This window comes from Theobroma cacao, chromosome 1 (assembly GCF_053813885.1).
Source record: "Theobroma cacao isolate CCN51 chromosome 1, ASM5381388v1, whole genome shotgun sequence".
In the NCBI taxonomy this organism is placed as follows: Eukaryota; Viridiplantae; Streptophyta; class Magnoliopsida; order Malvales; family Malvaceae; genus Theobroma; species Theobroma cacao.
In genome coordinates this window covers 12871596-12897844 of record NC_142639.1, presented here as the reverse complement: position 1 = coordinate 12897844, position 26249 = coordinate 12871596, and the positions used below count along the sequence as shown (strand labels likewise).

General features: G+C 34.2%; 1 protein-coding gene across 1 annotated transcript; it reads left to right on the top strand.

The window, feature by feature from the left end:
• Positions 1–7859: 7859 nt before the first annotated feature.
• On the top strand, positions 7860–9568 carry LOC18612416 (exopolygalacturonase-like). Its single transcript, XM_018119194.2, has 4 exons — positions 7860–8000; positions 8097–8405; positions 8711–9226; positions 9317–9568. The coding sequence occupies exons 1-4, from the start codon at positions 7860–7862 to the stop codon at positions 9566–9568; spliced, it is 1218 nt and encodes a 405-aa protein (XP_017974683.2).
• The last annotated feature ends 16681 nt before the right edge of the window (positions 9569–26249 follow it).

The window sequence follows — 26249 nt, the reverse complement described above, 5'->3', positions numbered from 1 at the left end:
ATGTAGGCTAGCTCACACGACTTTGCAAGCCTTCTAAATATTTTTATCTTACCTAGTAATTTCTTTTCCTTTATATCATCCATCGCATTAACAATGATACGTGCCAATGTAGCGATTTTTAATACTTCATCACCATAGGATTTCATAAAAGAAAATAACAAGTATTTATACAACACGTTTTATAAAACATAACTTCAACTTTAATTAAACAATACCTAAGGGCCTCGACCCAAAATAATTTTAAAAATATGACATGTCTTTTAAATGGTAGACAACTTGACATCTAGTCAACGGAGTGACACAACGGTAGGGCTATGAGACACCAATTACCTATGTAGCGAGCTGAAGTCCTCTCACCATGATTGCTTCCCAAAGTTTACTTATCTGCCATATTAACTAGTTGGAGTGAGCCTTTCATACTTAGTGGGTGGACAGGAAAGGAAACAAGCATTAAGGTAGAGCTTTTAACAAAAGCATAATAATAATAATAATAATAATAATATATGTATGATGAGATAAACTACGCACAGGGTTAATAGATTATGTGCAAATCAATATAAAGTGCTTAAGTTTAAATCTCAAAATCAAATCACAAATGTATCGTGTAAATTTCATGCTCATAAAAAAAAATGATTAACCATGGCAATTTTAAGTATAGTAATTTCCAGTACGTCCTGTAAACAAATAAATCATAGCCATGGTTTTTTTTCAAAGCAAGTATAATTGAAATGCCATGCTCAATTAATAAAAACATAACAATTAGGGTATCCTTGGGTAGGTCTAGTGTAGCTTGTAGGCTCTCTTTCATATCAATAACATCAACACCTACTCGTGGGAGCTCCCCATGCCACCAAATATGAGTTAGGGCTTCAAGTCCTCTTTTATCTACTTGTGGGAACTCCTTATGCTGTCAAATATGAATCGAGGTTTCAAGTCCTCCTTTATTATCAAATATCAATCATCAATAATCACTACTTTGAGCACACAGACCACATAAATTTGGTGTGGTAACAGGACCTATACCCGTAAGGCTTACCCAAGAAAATAAACTAATGGAATTTTAATTGCATATAATAAATTCAATCATAAACTCAAAAGACGTGTATGCATGTTTAAATCATGAATGCCGTGAGCGATATATAAACAAGTTCATCATAAAATCAGTGAACATTAAAATAGCAAGTTCGCTTACAAAAATCAATGAGCATGGCATAGTTAAAATATTTCACTCAAGCATCATGAAAATTGCCACCAAGGCAAATTAGAAAACTCATTAATGACCTCTTTAGGGCCTTTATACGACAGTGTAATACATACAATTTTGAATGCTTCAAAATAGAGTATAAAATCTCATCATATTTCAAAGGCTTGTTTCCCATTTTGTAAATAGCTTAATAGTTTTGATAGCCCACAAAAACAACACGTATAAAACAAGCTTAATAACAATTCCTAGTCACTAACAGCTCATGCAACCCAATTGCAATCCAAATATAAATATTGGAACTTAATGTAATTGAATAATATCTAAACAGTAGGCATATCTAGCATATTTTATATATCATAGTCACCATTCAATAATACTATAAAAAGCAATTACCCACTCACCTTATTTGGTGGGAATTCTCACCAATTATACCAATTAATTTCGCCACAAAATCTGTTTTTACTCAATACGGTTCCTTTGCAAATTTTCAGAACCATTATTGGTATTCAACCGAATCTCTGAGAGCTACTCAATTTCAATTCTCCTGTAAAATTTGAACCTTAGCTTAACTTCCAGCAACTATGTACCCACATACAAACACAATTTAAATTTCATAACCTAATCAATAAGTCTTTTCACCAACTTAAAATTTCAAGTTCAACTTTCATAGCTTTATGTTAAAATCCTTTTTACCTTCACAAGGCCCAATTTAGTATTTCCTTAATATCTTTCTTAACCTTTTTATCCGAACCTCCCTACTGCCATATATCCAAAATTAAACTCTCAACTAAATATTCTAAAAATAAGACTACTAACACAATGTAACATTCTTACCTTAAGAGTTGGAATGCAACTCAATAATGTTTCCTTAGGGTCTCAAGTTGAATGTTAGATCTCCAACAATGTAAACCGTTCTTAACTCCTGTAATTAATTTCTTTCCTTCAACTCTTAGCTTGCTTTAAAGCGTATCTTCTGCTCAATCCTTTGCTTGAATTTGTGCCTTGATGCTCTCAATTTAAGGGGTTTAATGGAAAGCTTCACTTTGCTAAATTGCTACCCACAAATGTCCAAGGAATAAATACTTAAAGGTGTCAAGTTTAGAGTGCAAAAGATGGCAGACCACAAACATTACCAAGGGGGAGGATTCCTCTAGGAAAACTCCCTTTTAAAGATTTTATTCCTTTCTCTTGCAAGAAGGCAAAAACTGCCCATAGTTTCTTTTTGCCTTTCCACCTTTCAATTATATTTCTTTCCCCTCTTTTGCATGGCGTTAATGACAAAGTATAGTATTTTTTTCTTTTGCTTCATTATTTCTTAAGTAAGAAAGGATGAAATATATTGTTAATACCAAGGCAACAAAGAGATTTACTTCTCTATTACATATGCATGGAATAGTCACTTTGCATGCAAAATTTTTCATCTTGAGTGGCCGGCCGTTTCACCTTAGAATGGCCTTGGCTCTTATATTTTATTTACATACCACTAGTCATTATTTAATATATATATATATATATATATTAAATTTTCTTCACATATACTATATTTCATCTTTCAATGCACATGCAATTTCTCTATGTGTCACTTATACACCACTTGAACTTCAAATTCTCTTATACTTTTAATATTCTAATCTTACTTACAAATAAGAAACTATTTATATATATATATATATATATATATATATATATCTCCATGTATACAGGTACGTAATCCTTGTCTATATTTGTGTGCGTGTGTGTATATATATATATACCTTTCATACTTTATTTTATAAAGGCACGTGGACCCACCAACGTTTCGTTTCCTCAATCTTACTCTCCCCCACTTTAGCCAAAATTAACTCCTTAATATTGGCTTTCGATATTACGCCGTCTTAGCACCCACCATCAATAAATAAATATTATTATATTAGTAAAATATTATTTTTATTTCACACATTCTTTTTCAATCTCTCATGCTTTCCAACATCATCAATGATCACAATTCTTCTCAAATTTCTAATATTACTCAAGTTTAATTAACATCAGAAGGGATGGGATGTTACAACATGCTTGGCAGTAGACTGGGCCTTGAGTTTCCCCTTGTTAGTGTCTTTCTCAGCCTTAGGTATATCAAACTCAATCAAGGACTTTATCGCGGTTATTACCGTAGTAATGTCTTGGAGCCCACGAAGCTAAAGCTCTTACTTTGTCCACGACCTTAGCCTGTTAAGAAAGTAGAACAAAGTCTTCTGCTCACCTAGGTCATTAATTTGTAGCATGCACTTGGTGAACTCCTTTACATATTCCCGAACTCCCACATGTTGCGTTAAACGCCTCAATTTCTCGTTCACCTCATCTTCGGCATACTCTGGGTGGAATTGAGCCCTCAATTTGAGTACAAAATCAGCCCAGGTATAGATGACAGTCCACCATGCCTATCTTCACACCTCCTACTCCACCACAAACATGCCAAGTTAGTAAGATACATTAAAGTTGTGTTAATTTTCTTACTATCATCGGAAACTTTGGTGGCTCGAAAGTATTGTTCCATCCCCCATAGTAAGTTGTCAATGTCTTGGGCACTATGCTAGCCCTTGAACTCTTTCGAATTGGGGATGCCCACTTTGCTAGCAGGTTGCATGGCCAGCAGCCCTCCCCCAAGGAGTGCCTTGCACGCTTCAAGCTCTCACCTCAACTCGCTCATTTCATGCCTTAGCTGCTAAACCTCAACCTCACGTCTAGCATGATGCTGGGTTAGTGACTTGAGGGTAGTTAAGGGTGGTTTGTAGCTCTTCTCGCAGCTCAGACTCTTGCTCCTCAAACCCATCCATTCAAGCCTTACCAGCCTCACAACGATCAACTAGCTTTGCCACATGCTCCTTTTAGTGGGTCAACTTGGTCTCCATTGCTAAGAGGTGGTTTCTCAACTAAGATTTCCTCTTCACCCTACCCAAATGTGCCTCTCTTGTATTAGGGGTAGAAGTAACACCTTCATTTGTTACTTCGTTTCTTGTGTTGCTATTGTCACTTTGATACTAAGTGTCACAGGGGTTTTCTCTTGACCTGTGCGATCTAACCTTTACCTTACTTAAGGGCTCTTAGAAAGACTATCAGCTTTTTCAAGTAGACTAAGTTAGGATCGGTTATGGCAAGCACAACAAGAGTAAAATAAGCTTTGGGAACAAAGAGAGAGTCTTATTACATAGGAACTTAGTACATGAGTCATTAGTTACAAATGAGGGGGTTCAAGGGGTTTATATAGGCCAAAGACCCCTTAGAGCTGTTACAAGGTAGTGTTTAACCGTTAGGTAGCATTTTAAACCTTGGTGGGCCAATTTGGCGTAAGGGTATTTGATTTTATTCTCAATTACATATCTCAGTTAATTGAACAAAAATGAAATACATTCATCTATGTCATTCACAAATTTTGTTCCAAGAAATCCATTTGAATCGACTTGGAAATACATCCAACTCTTATATTGTTCCATTCTAAGAAAAAAATATTGTAACGGACATATGATGTCATCCGTTAGCAGATGCCAATGCAAACATCAATCGAAAACGGAAACCAACTTAAATACTAGAATTAATTAATCGCTTAATTGCTAAAACAATTTTTCATAATTAATTTTAAATTTTACTAAATTTACTAATACATTTGGAATTGATTAATTACTAATACATGATTCTTCATAATTAGCAAATTATATAATTAATTCCCTAAAACCTTAATTAAAAAACCTTAAATAAAATATTATATAATATTACTAATTTAATTAATTGCTTAAAGACTTATAACACATTACATACCTTAACTAACTAAAATTTTTAATTAATTCATTTAAAAAAAAATTATTTAATTAATTCATTTAGCACATTCTTTTATTTAAATATTTTTAAAATTAAATAATAATGCTAATTTATATTAATTGCTGAATTACTAAAACATTTTTTCATTTGATTAGTTAAATTATTCTGTTGTTTTAGTAAAACCTTAATCAATTTAAATGCTTTTAATTTTACTAAATTTACTAATACATTTGAAATTGATTAATTACTAATACATGATTCTCCATAATTAAGGTAAATTATGTAATTAATTCCCTAAACCCCTTAATTAAAAAAACTATAAATAAATTATTATATAAAATTACTAATTAAATTAATTGCATAGGGACTTATAACACATTCCATAACTTAATTAACTAAATTATTTTTTTTTGAAATGCATCTTGTATTAATCAATAATTGCCATGTACAAAGAGGTGTAGCAGTAGCAAAAAAACCTTAATTAACTAAATTATTTAATTAACTTTTTTAACACCTTCATTTATGTAAATATTTTTAAAATTAAATACTAATAATAATTTAGTTAATTGGTTAATTACTAGAACATTTTTTCATTTAATTAATTTAAATACTTTTAAATTTTACTAAATTTACTAATACATTTGGAGTTGATTAATAACTAATACATGATTCTCCATAATTAGGCTAAGTTATGTAATTAATTCCCTAGACCCGTTAATTAAAAAACCATAAATAAATTATTATATAATACTACTAATTTAATTAATTGCTTAAATGCTTACAACACATTACATATCCTAATTAACTAAATTATTTAATTAACTCATTCAACATCTTCATTTATTTAAATAATTTAAAATTTTTAATTAATTCCTTGAACACTTTATTATTTTAAATAAATAAAATATTATATAATATTACTCATTTAATTTATTGCTTAATTACTTATAATACATTACATTGCTTTATTAACTTAATTGTTTAATTAACTCATTAACACCTTAATTAGTTTAAATATTATTTAAATTAAATAATATTACTAATTTAGTTAATTGTTTAATTACTAAAACAATTTTCCGTTTGATTAGTTAAATTATCTCAAATAGAAAATCCAACACCTAATTAATTTAGATTACTAAAACATTTGATTAATTTTCTTAATTCCATTTGATTACTAAAAATTAATTCTATTAACTTAAATGTTTGCTTAATAACTAAAGTTTACTTAATTAATTACTAAAAAATAGTTACTAATTATTAATAAACAACTAACTAAACCAACATTTTATCAATTAGATTTTCTCTATCAACAGCTAAACATCAACGGCCACAAGCCAAATCGACATCCAAATCAGCCACAAAATCAACAAATCAATAGTATACACTAACCAGCAACATTTTATCAGCTAGATTTTCTCTGCCAGTAGCTAAACATCAACAGCAAACAAGCCAAATTAACCACAAATTCAAAAAATCAACAACATATACCAACTAGCGAATCTACCAGAACAGAATACACAAATACCTAAATCAACAAATGAACAATCAAACCCTAAACCAACCACAAAATGTTTATAAATTAAAACCCTAAACTACTAAAACAAAATACCAGAAGTCTTACTGTCTGGGATACCAAAACGCACGATTGGCCAAAGCAAAAATGGGGAGAATCGAACGGAAAGTTGGGTGGCCGGACCTTGGCTGGAACGGGAAAAGGACGGCTCAAGGAGAGCGAGAAATGCACGAGTGGAGTGAAGAGGGCTTGGGTCAAACGGTAGCTATTACTCCGGTGAACGTTGGGGTCGGCGGAGGGTGGCGTTAGGGTGGGGTTGAAGGCAAGTGCGATAGAGAGAAACAGAGTTGAGGGAGAAGAGAGAAACGAGAAATGGGGGGAAGAAGTCCCACTCTGGTATTTTAATTTTGATTATCGACGAAATTTTTTGATAGTAATTAAAAAAAACTACCGACGAAAATTTCGTCGGTAATTCCATTGCTAATCTTATAAATTTTTTCAACACCATTACCAACAAAATTTCCATCAGCGATTCGATCTATAACTTGACCACTTTTCTGACCAACAAATTTATCAGTAAGGTGGTTGGAAAACTTCGTCCACGAAGTCATTACCGACAGAAATAGTTTTTCGGTAAATTTCGTGCCATCACACCACATTTTGTGCCATTGTTGTACTGACAAATTATATTCTGTTTTTGTATTCTGTCAGTAATATGTTGATATTCATTGCAACTAGGTTTTGTTGGTAATTCGTGGATAATGGTTTGTTTTTTGGTAGTGATGGTTTCTTTCGATTTTACATTTTTTTTTTTAAATTCAGGAGAGAACAAGAGATAGAAAGGAAGCTTAAGGCAGCCATGGGGGAGAAATAATAAACAGAAATAGAATCTTTACGCTGAACAAATAAAATCTAATAGCAGTTACATAAATTATAATTATATATTTAATTACTCTTTATTTAAATATTTTATCCAAGTTGCTATATGAAATCATGTGTAATTTAGGAGTTGTTTTTAAATAATACATCCTAAACATTAATTGTTTTTCTCAATGAGAACTAAGGTTGTTAACAAAGCGCTGGCATATTTCGAGTATAGGTTAAATTGTGTGGCAAACCGCAAGCAACAGAGTACCCTGAGCCAGTGATTACGTCAAAAAGAGGAAAGAGTTAATAATAGGAAGGAAAAGAGCTAGAACTTCATCTCCACCATGGATAAAATTAGAATGCATTTGGTTGAAAATTCTAGTGGTTGTCGCTCTCCCAAAAACTCTATATAAATGGTTTGAAACGAAACAGAATGCCATCGCTGCAATAAAATTCAGCATAGATATTTGAAAACGGAAAAGCATGGCTGTACAGTTGAATATTGCAGTTCTATCAATATTATTACTTTTGTTCAGTACTTCAATCCCTAAAGCCCAATCTACCGTTGTTGATGTAGTTGCCAAGTATGGCGCAAAGGCTGACGAGAAGACGGATTTGAGCACTGTAAGCAAAATGCAGCTATATATAAAACTTAATTTTGTCGTGAAATGATAAACAAGTTTTATTTTAAGCTTTTGGCTTTTGGTTTTTGCCTCGTAGCCTTTGCTGCATGCTTGGAAAGAAGCATGTGCATCGACAACCCCAAGTAAGATTGTAATTCCGAAAGGGACGTACAGATTAAGCCGAGCAACCCTGGATGGTCCTTGCAAATCAGCTATTGAACTTCAGGTTAGTGGCACAATAAAGGCTCCGGCAGATCCTAGCGCTTTCAAGGACCCTAATTGGGTTGTCTTCAACCACGTTGATCATCTTACAATATCTGGCGGTGGAGTTTTTGATGGGCAAGGAGCCGCTGTTTGGGGCAAGAACAATTGCGCTAAGAACAAATATTGCGCCGCACTTCCCATTGTAAGATTTTTTATCTTTCTGCTTTGAAATTCAAGTGAACTACTCTTTTCGTTACGTGATTCTTCAAATTATAAAGAAGCATTGCTGAAAAATTTTCTTTCGATAATCTCATATACTTGTAGCCTAGACTACTGAAGAATTTAAAAGCTTTTGTTAATATAGTCAGGAGCCGTGGATCTGTGTTCAATATGACATTCTGCAGATTCCTGGCCAGCATATGGAGTATTGCATTTTAACCATTTGATTAGAACAGTAAAAAATAATTGTCTCTAACGATATTTAGTTCTCGTGACAATAATAACCAGAATTTAAGGTTCAATTTCGTCAGCAACGCCATTGTACAAGGCATAACTACCAAGGACAGCAAACAGTTCCACGTTAATGTTTTGGGATGTAAAAACTTTACCTTCCAACATTTCACTGTCTCCGCTCCCGAAAACAGCATAAACACGGATGGAATCCACATTGGGCGATCCAATGGGATCAAGATTCTTGACACAAACATTAAAACCGGTGATGATTGTGTCTCCTTGGGTGATGGTAGCAAGAATGTGATCGTCGAGAGAGTAACCTGCGGACCAGGACATGGCATCAGTGTGGGCAGTCTTGGAAAGTTCAAGGGTGAAGAACCAGTGAGTGGAATTTTTATCAGGAATTGCACCATCAGTAATACAATGAATGGTGTTAGGGTCAAAACTTGGCCAGACTCCCATCCTGGCTCAGCAACAGATATGCATTTTGAGGATATTATCTTGAATAATGTCGGCAATCCTATCCTTATTGATCAAGAATACTGCCCATGGAACCTATGCAATTTAAAGGTACGTACACTTTAAAAATCCTGATCAAGTGAAAAGGGTTTCTTACTATTTAAGTTTAAACACCTTAAACCATAATTTTTGTTTATCCAGGTTCCATCGCGTGTTAAACTCAGCAACATTAGCTTCAAGAAAATTTGGGGTACTTCCTCAACTCAGCAAGCTGTCAAGCTTGTTTGCAGCCGCGGTTTGCCATGCGATCGTGTGGAACTCGCCGACATTGACATCACCTACAAAGGACCTGGAGGACCTGCAATATCCCAATGTATCAATGTGAAACCCAGACTTTCTGGCAAACAGAACCCACCTGCCTGTTCCAGCCCTGCCAGGCGTACCGGTGCTTAATCTCTTTGGGAAAGGGACACTACTCATAACACCTTATAAATAATTTGGAAGGATGTACATGTTCCAAAGAAATGGAATTTAATTTTGCTTGTAAAATAGCAGGACAAAACATCATCCATGATAAAAAACAGACATTTATTGAGAAAATTTTATCCGCAATGCCTTACAATCTATCGGTATTATAATTTATTGACAGAATTACCGAAAAAATAATTTGCCGACGTGTGATAAAGAATTGCCTTGTCAGTAATGGCAATTTTGTCAGTATATTTTTTGACAAAAAGAATCTGTCGAGAAAGTAGCCAATTCATTGATCAGAGGAGTGGATTGTGATACTACAATTCAGTTAGTAAATTTCGTTGATATAAATCTCCGATAGAATCATTTTAGTTGGAACATTCGTTAGTAAATTTCCGACTGATTAAACAATGGATTTTTCAATAAATCCTAACAAACACATTCTGTCGTTAAAGTGAATAAATTCGACGATAATAACATCCAATCTATCAGTAAAATATGTATTCAATTCCGTCGGTATTGCATATAATTCGTCAATATTTCCATCAGTAATATTGATTAAACTGATTTTTTTTAAAAATTGTATTTCTTGTATTCCCTGTTTGCATTTCAAATCAATATACATAAATAATAGTATTAAAAATAACTAATAATATGTATTAAAAATATTTAAAATTTATTATAAAATGAAAAAATAATAGAAATTATATTTGACGTTTATAAGAATGAAAAATGCATAGTCATGCCAAAATCCATCTAAAAATCCATACAAGGAATGCATATTACAAACAAAGGAATTATTGTCAGCCATTGTCTCTCGGTCGTGCCTCCTTTGCATGATCAGAAGGGCGGGCTATGGCTGTCGTTGTGGCTCCAGCTGCTATGATGGATACCTGGAGCCAGATGAAGGTGGAATCCTCTCAAGGAGTAGCTTGATGCTTGACTTAATATCCAACATTTTAGTCTTCAACTCCTCAACGTTTGCCTTCATTTCCTGCTAGTTGTCGGGTTCAAAAGGAGGAGCTCGTGCAACATCACCAGAAAGGGTCGGACCACAAGCAGACTTAAACTTCGTTATTGGAGCAAATAGTTTTGTAGTTGACATCTTGGTGCCAAACCTGTAGACGTGGGTCTGAGTGGTTTGCACCTCTCCAACAGCCTCCGACCATGCTGTTCGATCAAATTCCAATTAAGATGATGGATCATGAGTGTACTTTTGCAAAAAAGCAAAAGCAAATGGTTCCTACAAATAAAAAATGAAATTAAATATTAATTAAATTGTTAAGTAACATATACACATAAAATTTTATAATGAACATAAATTGAATCATTTTTACTTACACTCACAGTTTTTTACTTATTGTCCACAAAATCTCTGATACCCTTTTGTCGCTTGTGAATGCGCTCAAAGAGCTTAGAGAATGTCACTAGTCTTTGCAGCACCTCTAACTGCAATTACGACAAGACAAGCATCACAACAAACGCATCATCACAAATATAAATGTTTTCACTATCTTGAACAACACAACAATAACAACAACATGTTTTCACATCGCAAAACATTGACAATACATAATACAATCACAAAAACAACAAACACATCATCACAAATATGCATGTTTTTGCAATCTTGAATAACACAAAAACAACAACAAAAGACTCACATTTTCCTAATACGAGGAAAGAGCATGTTGCTATGATGCTTGTGTGTTTTGCTATGCTGCTTTATTTCTCTATCAAACGGTTCTCCTATGCTTTCTAGGATTGGCACTGCCACTTTTGTGTGCCTTAGACATTATCAACGAGTTGCTCCTAGACTTCTACAGTGATCTAGGGGCATGCTTTCCCTTTCGGCTTTGTTGTGCTCATCCTCTAACAAATCTTTCAACCGGTTCTTGCAATTTTCTCCCTTATCTCGTGGACTGTCGAAACATTTGTAGCGGCCATGTAAAGGACCTATATTGGGTCCTCGACCTTTAGACTGCAGTGTAGAGTTCGACAAACTACTATATGAAGCAGTAGAGGTACTGACCCCTGACGTCGCAATAGGAGGTGGCGACACTTTTAATGGAGCGACTGGAGTAGCCACCGTTGTGGATGTCAGAGTGGCTGTTGGTGGTGTAGAGGATAGAGGTGACATCAGTGTCGTGGTCAATGGACATGGCACCAGAGGTTGTGTAGCTGTAGTATCTACGCCACTTGACTGTCCTTAACATCCAACAGTAGTTTTGAATTTAACCATTGTGCAATAATCTGTCAACAGAAAAAGATAATCCATTAATATTAACTATCAAAAAATGTAATGCATAATCTTTGAACAACGTATTCATACGAAATTAAGAATGATGTTGAAAAATAAGAATTCAAATCAAACTGACATATAAATGAATCACAATAAAAAAGTTTAAATGTCAAAATCTTTACATCATTTAAGAAAAAAACACCGATCATTAATCATCATTTGAACATATGAACTCATCATCTTCGTTCTTATCTTTGTCATCATCGTTTTTGTTTGTATATTCCTCTATATTTTTGTCTTCTCCTTCAACTCCTTTATCTTCATCATCATTTTCCTCATTATGTTAAACCTCAACAAACGTATTAATCTCTTCATATTCACCACTAACCAAATTATATTATTTCCAAAGTCATGTGAAGTATGACCAAATCTTGTATTTTACGACACTTCATCTTCTTGACACATCCCTTCATTCAAATCAATTGTTTTTCCATCACCTTGATCATTATCCAGAATGTCAAATTGACTTCGAGCCTTTGTCTTAAACACTGCCCACCAATCACGTCAATCTCTTTTGTTTGATAGATATGGACTATAGTAAACTTGAGTAGTCTGTTCAGCTAAAACAAAAGGCTCATTAGTAATAAGAATTAAGTTGTCTAATTTTGACCAACCCATGAACTGAATCAATTGTAAGACCTTTTTCGATGTCAAACCAATGACATTTGAACAAAAATACTAAACTGTTTACACCAAAGTATTCTAACTCAATGATATCGATCAACAATCTGAAAAACAATCATAATAATTATAGCAATTTCCTTTGATGCAAACACCACTAGTCATTGTTTGATGATTTTCTTCATAGTCCATTGTATGGAACTTGTATCCATTTACATAGTAACCTTTGTAACACCTCATCATAAGACTAAGACTGTAAGACATGTCAACCAGATGAGAATTCGCATGTTCGGAGACCTACTAAAAAGTGACATGCCATATAATTATTTGAAGTGTTACTTTAACACATTCAAATAGATTGATTAAAGATAACTTGCATATTGTCTAAACTAGGGACGTAAATGGGTTGTTGTTATATAAATATCTACGAGTACCTAACTCGATAACATAGGGTTCGACTACCTTATATTCAATTATGGAGTGGATTCGGATAACGCTTTTAATACCAAACTCAGGTTCAGGTAGGTTTCGGTATCACCTTTATCATACCTTAAACCCAAACCCGAACCCGATTATACATATATATATTAATATTATATATATGATATTTCAAAAATTTATAATTTGTGAGATTCAAACCTTTATCCTCTTTACCCTTAACACAACCATTGTCATTTTAACCAACTTCCTTTTTTTGAAACTAATACATATGAAATTAATTTTTTTTATGATTTTTAGTTATTTAAGTTATTGTTTGAGTTATTTAATTGGGTATTTAATTGATTCGAGTAATTAGCAAATAGTTCTGTATTATTGGGGATCGATTTTGGATAGTGTTTTGTCATTTTATTTAGATTTTAATAGAGTTCGAGCACCTTCTTAATTAAATGGATTTTGGGTAAGGTACCTCAATAAAGCAAGTACCTTACTTGCTTACATTCCTAGTCTAAACCAATTTCGAAATGTTATGTCCAATTTCTTTTTAGAAATACCATGTTGTTCTTTTTTCACCATACCATCGAACATCCTAAAGATTGGAGGAACATTTAGTGAATTAATAACATTCTCTTTTCACCTTTTTCTAAACTTAGAATTAATCTTAAACTTACTCAATGTACGGTAATATATACTCGTAATTCATTAGTACATAAAGCTCTATAGCATAAAACTCATCCTTTTCTAGGAATCTACATTTCTCAAATTGACCTAAAGGTTGATTAAAATGGGCAAAAATTGAAAGGCAATTGGATGCCTTCACATCTCTTCCATCATCATTTTGTGGGACTCGATTTATTCTTGTTAGGACTATAGGTTCAAAATATATCGAGCAAAATGATGATATTTCCTTGATGATATGTACTTTATAAATGGATCCGTTCACAGGTGCTCGATTTTTCACTTGTTTTTTTAGATGTTGTAAAAACCTAAATATCAACATGATATTAATTATAATACCTATGAAAAGGATATTTCAAGCTAAATCTAAAATAAATTGTAAACTGAAATGGCTCGCAATACTTCTAAAAAAACATACATCCATCAATAATGTACTAGTCTTCCAACCTTTGCTTCAAATGCCAAGTGAATCGACAAATGCTCTATTAAGTCCAAAATGCTCGAGGGAAAAATCTTTTCCAATTTGCATATAGTTTTCACGATTTTTCCTTCCAATGCATTCATATGATCAACACAGTTCGATTGCACATAAATGATGGAAGCAATGTGACATCTCAATAATTGCCCTCTAAATAGTGTGAGGAATCCTATCACGGAAGGTAATTAGGAGTAAACGTTGCATGAAAATGTGACAGTCATGACTTTTCATCCTATAAATTTGTAGTCATGTTCATTAACACACTTCGCTATGTTAAAGGCGAAGCCATCTGGAAGGCGTAACTATTTCACTCAAGCACACACAGTTTTCTTTTTCTCCTTACCAAAGTGTAAGAGGCTTTCGGTTTATAAAGTTTACAATTATTCGTAATTAAATGCAATTCTGATCGCTTGCAACACACCTTCAAATTCTTGACGAGTCCTGATATTGTCTTTAGTCTTCCTTGGAACATCTAGCATGATGAATATATTTTTAAAGATATTATGCTCAATATGCATTACATCCAATTTGTGAAGAATGAGATTCGTATGCCAATATGGTAACTCTAAAAAAATGCTTTTCTTTGTTCAATTATAGGTTTGATCGAATATCTGAAGCTTTTGGTCACCAACCTTTGTCCCACATGTGATATTAGGAATTGAATCCAATCGCTTCGATATCTCGATATTGGATAAATGAGGAATTGGAAGGTCCCATTCAACACGTTTTTTAAATTTCTTTTTGGCAACAAAGAAGATGATTAATAGGCAAGAATTGTTGATGATAATAAAAAAAGAGAAAGCTTTTTCCCATACTCCAAGATGAAACGCTTCCCATGTTCCATGCAATAAGGACATGATAAACGTCCATGAGTGTTCCACCTAGACAACATACCATATGTAAGGAAGTCATTAAAGGTCTATAAAATTGTTGCCTATAGAATAAAATTTTATTTCCTAAAAGCATTATAAGTGACGACACCTTCATCCTATAGGACTTTAACTCATCTATAAGAGGTCATAAGAAAATATCAATATTTTGTCCTAAACTTATCTTCCTTAGGATTACCATATTAAGAAAGATGTATGGTTGCTTCATGTAAATCCATGGATGTAAGTTATAGACAATGAGCATTACCAACCACACAGAATACGGTTTCGTTGCTGGACCAAATGGATTGAAACCATTTGAACATATATGAGTTTGACACTGAGGCTTTAGAACAACATATTGATGGGTGTGATTAAAGTGTTGCTAAGCCTCATCATTAACAAGATGTCTAAGCACTTCATCATTACATTGAAGTGTGGCATGTCATGTCATGTGTTTTGTGATTTTTTTTAACATATAAAGCCTTTGTAATATTGGTATGAGTGGAAAGTACCGTAGAATCTTATAAGAATTTTATTGTCCCTTCCTCCCTTTGATTTATTCGGTTTATTTGAAGGATACCCACAATATGAACAATAAAACAAATCAAAATTTTCTTAATAAAATAGCACATAATTATTCTTACATGCATGAATTTTCAAATAACCGAGCCCAAGTTTATTTAGTTTTGTCTTCATTCTATTAAAGTTTTCTGGTAATGCTTCATCCAATGACAAAATCTCCTTCAGTAGATGCATTAGACAATTAAAGGATGCCCCACTCATGTTAACTTCACATTCAATAATTGGGACATAACTGATAGTTTTATGTGCTTGGTGCAATTGGACCAAAAAAGTTCATCGACATCATTTAACAAGGAAAAAAAGGTTGCAATCATTTAACGAGGAAAAGAAGGTTGCAACATTAGGATTAGGATCTTCATCAATCACCTTTTCATTTTCATTCCCAACATTAAATTGAAACTTCGGATGCAAAGCATCTATAACCATTTCAACATATGGATTTTCTACTCTAGTTTCATTAACTGCTTTTTCAATATTATCATCAACAAAATATCCCAATGATTGTCTGGTGTGAAATGATTTACCACTTAAATCCCATATTGTGTATGCATTAGTAAAACCTTTACAATATAGGTGCTCCTGAACCTAATCAGCAATTAAGAACTTTTTATTTATACATCGAGAGGACAAACATCTAATCTTATTCCTAGTTACATACCTATGTTGACTGAAGGCAAATGGAATAAAGTCCTCTATGCCATTATGAAATCTTGGCCTAAGAAATCCTTTGGAATCCACTGAAGAATACATCTAACTCCTACCTCATTCCATTCTGATAACTATAACGAATAGATGATGTTGTCCATTACAAGATGTACGAAAAACAACTTACTTAGTGAGTAGAATTATAAAATATATATTTGCATTTAACTTGATGCATCAAAGTTATGTTTTTCAATTTTTATATTTTTTACTTTTGTGTAATATTTTCACTAAATTATGACCTTATATAAATTTAATTATTTAACTAATTGCTTACTAATACAATATTATTTTTATTTAATGAAGTACACTATTTAATTTAGCTAAGTAATACATTAAATAATTTAATTAGTTTTTATATTATATAATATTAATTATTTAATTAATTACGTACTAATATATATTTAGTTAATTAAATTATTTATTTAAGCTCATTAATACACTAATTAATTAGCCAAGCATGGGTTCATGTTAAGAAAGAGTTCAAAGTGAGATTGTGTATATAAGTTTTTCATCAAAATTTTTTAGATTTGGAAAATTAGGAGATTTTAAAAATTTTCGACAAATATCAAATTTATGAAAAATTAAGATATTCTAAAATTTTTTTATGAATATGATATTTATTTATTTAGTAGACGTAGAGTTGTGGGAGTTCTAGAGGTTTTGACACTCAGAATCTTCATTGTTCATCAAATGGCTTAGAGGAGCATTGTATTTACAATGCTAGATGATACTTTCATGAGAATTTAATCTTTTTGAATTATTTTTGAATTATTTTAATTTAATTAGAGATAAATCATGATGATTCATAAATAATCTTTTGATTGGCCAAACTTTAAGTCTTTGAATTTTGATTTGCCAAAGTTGAGAATTATCTCTAAATTATCTTAATTTATTTAAAGATAAATTGGATGACCAAATTTGAATACTATCTCTAAATTATCATGATTTATTTAGAGATAAATTGGATGACTAATAAGTAAATTTTAATTGAACAAATTTAAATATTATCCCTAAATTATCTTAATTTGTTTAGAGATAGATTAAATGACTAATGGGTTAATTTTTATTGGTCTAAATTTGATATTATTTTAAGAGATAAATACATGACACAAAGGTAAATTTTAGTCTAAACTAATTAGACACCCTAAGTTTTAACCGAAATTTCATACGGGTCTATTAGTTTTCAAAATAGACACTTCACTACAAGAGTGTAAACACTGTTAACAAAATATGAAAAGACTAAAATACCATTTTTTTCTTTTTTTTCTCAAAAATGTTGCCTTTCATATAATTTATATAATAATAATTTTTAAAATTAATAAAAAATAAAATTATTTTTCAATATTGCTATGTCATCAAACTAATAAAAATACTAACGGTTGACTAACGATTGGATATATGTTTTTAGTAACAGATATATTTTTGAGACGGAGTGTCCATTTCAAAAATTAATAAACATTCGTGAAATTTTGATTAAAATTTAAAAAATCTAAGTATTTTACCCAAAAATTTAATTAATAATAAATATATCTTTAATATAATTAATTTATAAATTAATTAATTTTACAATTACTTATATAACTATCTTAATTATTTATTCAATTTATTAATTTTGAACACGTAGTATCTAGTAGTTTGATAACAATTTCACTTTCTACGTAGAGATGTCCGTTGAATTTCGATACTGAGAGTTTAAAGGTGTGTCCGGCAGTGCCTGCTAGTTCAACTCTACAGGTACGTTCATTGAATGATGAAGAAAGCTGGGCATTGTTCTTAACTTTAAGACGGAAGCTTTGTTAATTTTATCATTTTAATAGATAAATTTAAATATTTAATCACATTAAAGTATTTACTTTTGAATGGACAATTCAGTAGCTACAAATATTTGAGTTTATATATTATAGAGGCAAAGTGAAATTCATAAAGCAGAAAAAAAAAATTCTGTATTTTATTAAATTCAAACCTAAGAAGCTTTGACGTGTATATAAAAATTTTTATTTCTTGAAATTGATCTATGGAATAGTAACTAATTTTGAATTGAGAGTGACACTTAAACATTTGACTTATTAGTTGATGTATGATTTTTTATTTAAACAGTACAGCTCAAATCTCCCTTCTTCCAAATTTTTTTTTTTTAAAAAACTTTGAATTGAGAGTGGACCAATCTTCCACTAGGTTCATGATTTGGTCCAGCAAATAGGAGAAGACGGCTCACCATCAATCTATCAAGGCCGATTTTGATTAAACCAAAAATCTAATTGTTCATACTCCAAGCTTGAATTGAAATCTTATCCCAATTTGGTAAAATCGTCTAAAAAGATTTAGAATCAGGGGTGTTGTGGTAAAATCCACTTCAATCACCTGAAGAAATATGTATAAAATCACGCACCGTGCATGACAATGTGTTTGGGGTGAGCCATGCCGAGGAGGAGAGAATCAAATTCGAAATCAAATTCGAATCGCTGGTCATTCACGTAACAATTTGAAAGGAGGTGTCCCTGCTGGAAATTCAAGCATGATTCTAATGGAAACAATTCGAAATCAAATTCATTCGAACCGCTAGTCATTCACGTAACAACGTTACACTTTAAAAGGAGTTATCCCTGCTGTCGCCAGTCATTCACGTAACACTTTAAAAGGAGGTATCCCTGCTGGAAATTTAAGTTGGAAATTCAAGCATGTTTCGAACCCTGTTCTTTTAAGCAGGGGATCGTATATAAACCAACAAATCAAATGGTCGAGTGATTAAGAAAGGTAAAAGTTCTTTATTTAAATAAACAAAAAAAATAGGATTATAAAAGATTTATAAAAAAAAGATTTTTATTGTCTTTTTATAAAATAATTAATTTAAAATTCAACATGATTAGTTCTTTTGAAAAAAGAAGTAAAACACAAAGTTTTATGTGAAAACAAAATAAGCTCCCAGTGAGAAAAAGCCATACCAAATGGCTCTATGTGACGTTTACCCTTTTATTTTATTTAATTAAACCCATTAATATATTAATTAATTTAATTATTTTTTAAATTATATAATATTATTTATTTAATTAATTGTTTTAGTGACAACGTCCAAAAATATTCATAACTAAAGCATATATTATTTCCTAAAGCAACTCAAGTTTTCTTAGGGAAAACATACAATATTATTAGCAACAGCGACAATTCAGCAACAGCAGCCTAACAAATCAATTGCACCAGCGAAGCAGCAACAGACAATATAACAAAGCAAAAGCAGCAGTAGGTAACACCAACAACAACTTCAAAAAATGAATCGCAACCAACACTGAAGCATCAACATTCAAGTCCAACTACAAAGCAACAGTAGCAGCTTTACTCTATAAGCATCAATATTCATCCAGCATTCCGTCAATCACAGCATAGCATGGGCAAAGCGTAAGCAAAAGAACCAGAATAAATTACATGGCCATCATGCCAATAAGTGTAGAAAAGTCAAAAGAGAGGGGTGTATACAATTTTGGCGAGGCTGATTATATAGTCCTCATTAAATTTTGGTGGGAGAAGAATACAAGCAAGTGAAATAGACGTGTAAACCATCTTTTTTAAGCAGTCAGAAGAGTTGTATGGATCAAGGATATTGAAAATTTTAGCTTCCTTCCAATTCCAAATCCTTTAAACCTTATCTTATCACTACAAGAAATTTTGTCGTTGGCTCCGCTCACAGTAGTCATCTAAAACTGCTCAAAATGCAGTGGCAGAAGGCAGAATCAGAAACTTAGTTTCTGCTGCTGTAAATTTTCAGAGAGTTTGTACCGTGCAAAAGTGTTGTTATCACAAAAGAAAATCAGATGTTTTTCTTAATTTCTGTTGGAAAACAAAACTTAAAGGTCTGTATACTAAACTCTCAACAAAAGACCCAAATTTGCTGTAAAAACTGAGAGAAAGCAAAACTAAAAACATGTCAAAACTTCAACTCACGTTTTCATTGAAACTGTTACAAATTTGTATAGTCAAGTTAGTGAGTAAGAATATATTTTTTTAACTGCTCCCACTACTGATATATTGCTTCTAACAATAAACTAAACATGAAATATTTGAACTAATTACAAATCAAACATCAACAAACACACCCGAGCAAACTAGAAATCTGTGTTAGAATTTTTTATTATGTGCGCTTCTATTAATTGGTAATTTAATTTGATTTAATAAAACAGACTGATAGTTTAATCCTATTGTGAGACAAAGCATGGGAGTTCAATTAATATTAAAATAATCAGTTAATGATGGGCTTGGCACGTCTAATTGGGTTAGTGTGGTTTGACGGTTATGTAGGCCTTAGCCTAGTATATCTTTAAGGGGATTTTTTTTAAGCCCTTATAAATAACGTGTTTTTGTAAAAGTTCGACAAGATACTTTTAACTGTTTTTAGCCATCAGAAAAGATTTTGGGATAAAAATGCCCTTAATGAGCCGTCTTCGTTAGCGTACACTCTCAAACAGGCGAAAAATGGGAGAAAAAAAATAAATATGCAAAGATTGGTTGTGCAAAATACCCAAATTTTTTTCCCGAAGGTTGTGCAAAGCAAAATAATGTTGCATGAGATGGGTTTTAAGAGATTTGGGACATGACATTCAGATAATAGGAGAAGAGAGATATTAAATTGAACGAGAAACAGGTCGTCATGAATGGAAAGCTTGGCTAATGATGTGAAACTAGAAATCCTTGATACGGTGGTGAATTGAAAGGAGAAAGATGTGAATCCAAAGCTGGAAATGGTCCTGCTATAGCAGGCCATATGTTAGATGGCTGTCACAGGGCAGGGTTTAGAGTTTGTGAAACGTCATGTTGAGAATGTGTGACACGGCACCGCTCAGAGTTGGTGAGACGCCATGGAGGGAATCTGTGAGACACCGGAGTTAAGAGTTGGTGACACACCATGGTGGGAATGTGTGACACGGCAGCGTTCAAGGTTGGTGAGACGCCATGGAGGGAATCTGTGACATGACAGCTTTCAAGGTTGGTGAGACGCCACGGATTGAATCTGTGAGACGCCAGAGTTAAGAGTTGGTGACACGCCATGGAGGGAATCTGTGACACACCATGGTCATGTTTAGAATATGTGACACGACATTGCTTGAAAAGCTGACACGCCATGGTCATGGTTTAGAGTGCGTGACACGACAATGCTTAAGCAGCTGACACATCATGGTTTGAAATAGAGAGAGAAAAAAAACGAGCAGTTAACGTGGTAATCCTTTGGACTTCCACTGTATTAATTTCCCTTTTTCAGAATAAATAAGAATATTAGAAGGCCATTTTTCATTTTAAACAGGTATTATTCAGAATTCGTAACGTCTGTGTGAGTCATTTCTCATTCCCACCGGTACCGAAGTGTTCGAGAAGGCTATTTGCAAGTGGAACGAAACCACAGCACCAACAAAAATGTCGACCATGAATGAAGAGGTCAGTGAGTCTCAAATTCGCAACATTCTTGTGTTCGTTAATTTTTTGGTTTTTTCATGGGTTTGTTTGATATGTTCGGGTTTTTTGTTTTGTTTTGCAAATGTTTAGACTGTGTTTTCTTGCTAGTTTGATGGTTGTTGTGGTTAAGCTGTAGTGGTTTTAGCGGTTTTGGGTGTTTACCGTGTGATGCCATTGTTATTATAGTTAGTTATTAGCATGTGACAGCATTTTACTTGATATGCATGGCGTGGACAGCGTTTTACTTGATATGCATGGCGTGTCACAGAATTTTACTTGTTATGCATGGCGTTTGACAGCATTTTACTTGTTATGCATGGCATTTGACAGCATTTTACTTGATATGCATGGCGTGTGATAGCATTTTACTTGATATGCATGTCGTGTCACAGAATTTTACTTGTTATGCATGGCGTGTGATAGCATTTTACTTGATATGCATGTCGTGTCACAGAATTTTACTTGTTATGCATGGCGTTTGACAGCATTTTACTTGATATGCATGTCGTGTCACAGAATTTTACTTGTTATGCATGGCGTTTGACAGCATTTTACTTGATATGCATGTCGTGTCACAGAATTTTACTTGTTATGCATGGCATTTGACAGCATTTTACTTGTTATGCATGGCATTTGACAGCATTTTACTTGATATGCATGTCGTGTCACAACATTTTACTTGTTATGCATGGTGTTTGACAGCATTTTACTTGATATGCATGTCGTGTCACAGAATTTTACTTGTTATGCATGGCGTTTGACAGCATTTTACTTGTTATGCATGGCGTGTCACAACATTTTACTTGTTATGCATGGTGTGTCACAACATTTTGATTGCAATGCATGGCGTGTCACAACATTTATTCCTTATATATGTGTTCAGTGTACCTTGTTACACATGATTGCTTAACTCACTGGTGTATGTGTGCCATAATTTGCAGATCCAGCGTAGACAGTATGAGGATCTTGAGAGTTTGCTGATCGTACTGAGGGAGAAGTGGGCGTTCAATGTCGCAATTAACACTCACTGTAAGTGGTCGCAGTTGCATTACATCACAAAGACTCTCCAACAAAAGGGGGAGTATGATCTAGTTAAGCATACCTACTTCGGAATGCTCCTGGACGTATATCCACAGGGGTACTTTTGCGTCGGTCTCTTGCACAGCATCATGATTCACCGAATCACTGAGAGGCAGTCAATGGACCACGAGCTATGGTTTACCATTGGCAAGAGCAAGGCGCGGCTATCAAAGCAGGAGTTCTGCCTCATCACCGGGCTGAAGTTTGGTTCAATGCCCGATGTGTTCAGACGATTGTACGAGGTTGCTGCAGATGGAATTCATGCAAGATACTGGAACGGGGAAGACAGCGTTAAGCTGCAGGCTTTGCTTGATACCTTCCGCGGGGGCAACTTTCAGCGACTAGGAGACGAGAGCAAGATGGCACTCGTCTTGATCGCGAATAACATTTTATTTGGTCAAGACTACCGTAGACGGATGACGCCTTGGTTGCTGTCATTGGTGGAGGACATCGACGCTTGGAATGTCTTCCCATGGGGGCACTATGTTTGGAAACTGACCTTGGACTACCTTTTAAAGGGGTTCGAAGTTCTTGACTTGAGCGTGACAAAGGAAACTCGGTTACGCTACAACATTTATGGTTTCGCATGGGTGATACAGGTACTAAAACGTAACATTTTTCAGTTTCTTTTCGAGCAAAAAATTTATGGGTGCAGTCGTTTATGATTAACGGTCTGATAATGGTTACATTTGACATGCAGTTTTGGGCAATGGAGGCAATTTCGACCCTCCGAAAAATAGTTGCCCCCTCTGGTCTGAAGGACAACGTCCACCCACGAATGTGCAGATGGGATTGCAATCAGAAGCCAAAAGACTTCTACAAGACAATTCAGAAGTTAGAGTCATTTGACCAAGTGAGTGAACAGCTGCTAATTTTTGCGTTATATTTGTAAAATAATTTTCCCTATTCGATAATGACAACATTTTATTTGTTTATTTGTAGTTGTGGGCATTAGAGACGTTGGAACCCACCGCAGATGAGGCCCTCTAGGAGTATTTTGTGGACCTTGATGTCCAGTTATCAGAGGGCAATGAGTATGTGCCAATAGGGCACATGGAGGATCGGTCGGCTTGGGGCTTAGGTGCAAGGCAAAAAAAGAGAAACTTAAAGGAGAAAAGAGCCTTTAGTGGCACGAAGCGGATGCGCACCATCGCTGCTTTAGTTGATGAGTTGATGGATGAAGGGGACGACCATGGTCGAGGCAGTGAACAGCCGGTAAGGACAATTGTAACGGTTTTGTGTTCTCCAATTCCATTTGTGATTATCGAATAACATTTCTGTGTTTGCAGTTAGACCATGGGTCGACAGCTTCAAAACCACCCACCGGTCCTCCTCAGATGTAGAGTGGAACGACCCATCGGTAAGATCGGTTCTAACGGTTTATGTTCTACATTCTCACACATGTTTATCGAGTAACACAATAATTTATGTAATTACAGTTTGCAGAAGTGACGACAGGTCCTCAAGCACCGATCAGTCTAGCCCAACCGCAGACAGCTAATGAGCCGACGGTAAGGATATTAAAGTTGTAACGGTTAATGTTCAACAATTCCAAACATGATTATTGAATAACACAGTTATATATGTAATTACAGTTTACGAAAACGATGACAGGTCCTGAAGCACCGATCAGTCCAGCTCAACTGCAGACTGCTAACGAGCTGACGGTAAGGATATTAAAGTTGTAACAGTTAATGCTCAACAAATTCATACATGATTATTGAATACCACAGTTAAATATGTAATTGCAGTATTCGAAAGCGACAACAGGTTCTGAAGCATCAATCGGTCCGGCTCCACTGTAGACTGCTAATGAGCCGTCGGTTAGGATATTAAAGTTGTAACGGTTAATGTTCAACAATTCCATATATGATTATTGAATAACACAGTTATATATGTTATTGTAGTTGACCCAGTTGAGAACAGTCAATGACGGAGCAGTCACAACTCGCCAGCTCCGACGGATCATGGGCAAGCATGAAAAAGATATGTTGGAGCTGAAGGCTTCAATTCAGTCATTGAGTGTAGCAATGCAGACGATTGAGGATCGTATCGTTGGTCGGATTCTTGACGGCCTTAAATCACAAGTACGCTATTCTATCTTCGCTTGTATTTTGATGGTTTACGTTTAGCAACTGTTTAGACTGTGTTTTCTTGATGGGTTTAACTGGTTTTTGGTCATTAGCTGGGTCAGGACATTTCTATTATAGTTAGTTGTTGCCGTGTCAGCTTTAGCGTGTCACAACATTATATATGTTATTTATGGCGTGTCACAACGTTTGATTTTGATATGCATGGCGTGTCAGAACATTTTGCTTGTTTTCCTTGGCGTGTCACCAAGTTTATCTTGTTATGCATGGCGTGTCATAATATTTTCCTGGTTATCTTTGACGTGTCACCAAGTTTATCTTGTTATGCATGGCGTGTCACAACATTTTCCTCATTATCCTTGGCGTGTCACCAAGTTTATCTTGTTATGCATGGCGTGTCACGACATTTTACTTGTTTTGCGTGGTGTGTGACAACATTTTACTTGGTATTTTATAAACATTTTACTGTTTATGGGTTGTGGTATTTTATAAGCTAACTAACTGTTTTTCCAATTTTGTAGGGCGGTCCATCTCACGATGCTGGTTTGGAGCACGATGATGCTGATGATGGACAGCATCATGAACCTGGTGTTGACATTGACGATGACGTTCTTGGTGCTGATGGAGAGCACGTAACTCATGTAGATGACGTCGTCAAAGAAGCTGTGGCAGTGGATGTCACCCTTCAGTCAAATGATGTTGAAGGAGAGCATATTCCTTCGACTGATGCATTCATCGACGCAGCAGCAGGAGCTATCGTTCTTTATCGTGAGAGCACTCCTGATGCAGTTAAGATACGGTTGTCGTCACCAGAGTCATCTGCTGTCCATCATGGTGCAGCAGAAATTTCAGACCCAACTGAGCGGGCATGGCTGAAAATGGCTAGCAAATACATGGCAAGCCCATTCGTCAACCCCTTAGTGACAGGTCGAGATGTGAGGGATAAAATCGTAGAAGACTACGAAGCTTTCAAGAAAGAGGAGTCCGTGAGGTAAGCTCGTAAATAAAATTGTAAATATTATTTTTTAATGAAACAGTTATCCACCAAGACTTATGAAATTAATTATGTTACATATGCAGGTGTAACGTCGGCATCTTAGGGGATCAAGGGGCTGACTTTTTCATAATCTTAGAAGATCCCAATGAGGAAATGACAAGTGAACATATCAACGCATGCCTTAGCCTACTCTGTAAGCGAATGACAGGGCCGAAGTCGAAGCTGTACACTACTCGTGCATGCATGGTTGACACGATATTCTTCGTAAGTTTATTTGAAAATTGTTCAATTCTATAAATACTAAGTTTTTGATTGCATGAAGTGTAAGCTAATGTTTACATGTTTCACAGGACACCATCCGTATGCTACACACCGAATTTC

Bases quoted from the DNA above. Each gene is read 5' to 3' on its own strand.
- LOC18612416 (XM_018119194.2), top strand. From the start codon at position 7,860: ATGGCTGTACAGTTGAATATTGCAGTTCTATCAATATTATTACTTTTG. The intron at 8,001-8,096 runs GTAAGCAAAATG...TTTGCCTCGTAG, and splicing joins AGAAGACGGATTTGAGCACT to CCTTTGCTGCATGCTTGGAA. The intron at 8,406-8,710 runs GTAAGATTTTTT...AATAATAACCAG, and splicing joins ATTGCGCCGCACTTCCCATT to AATTTAAGGTTCAATTTCGT.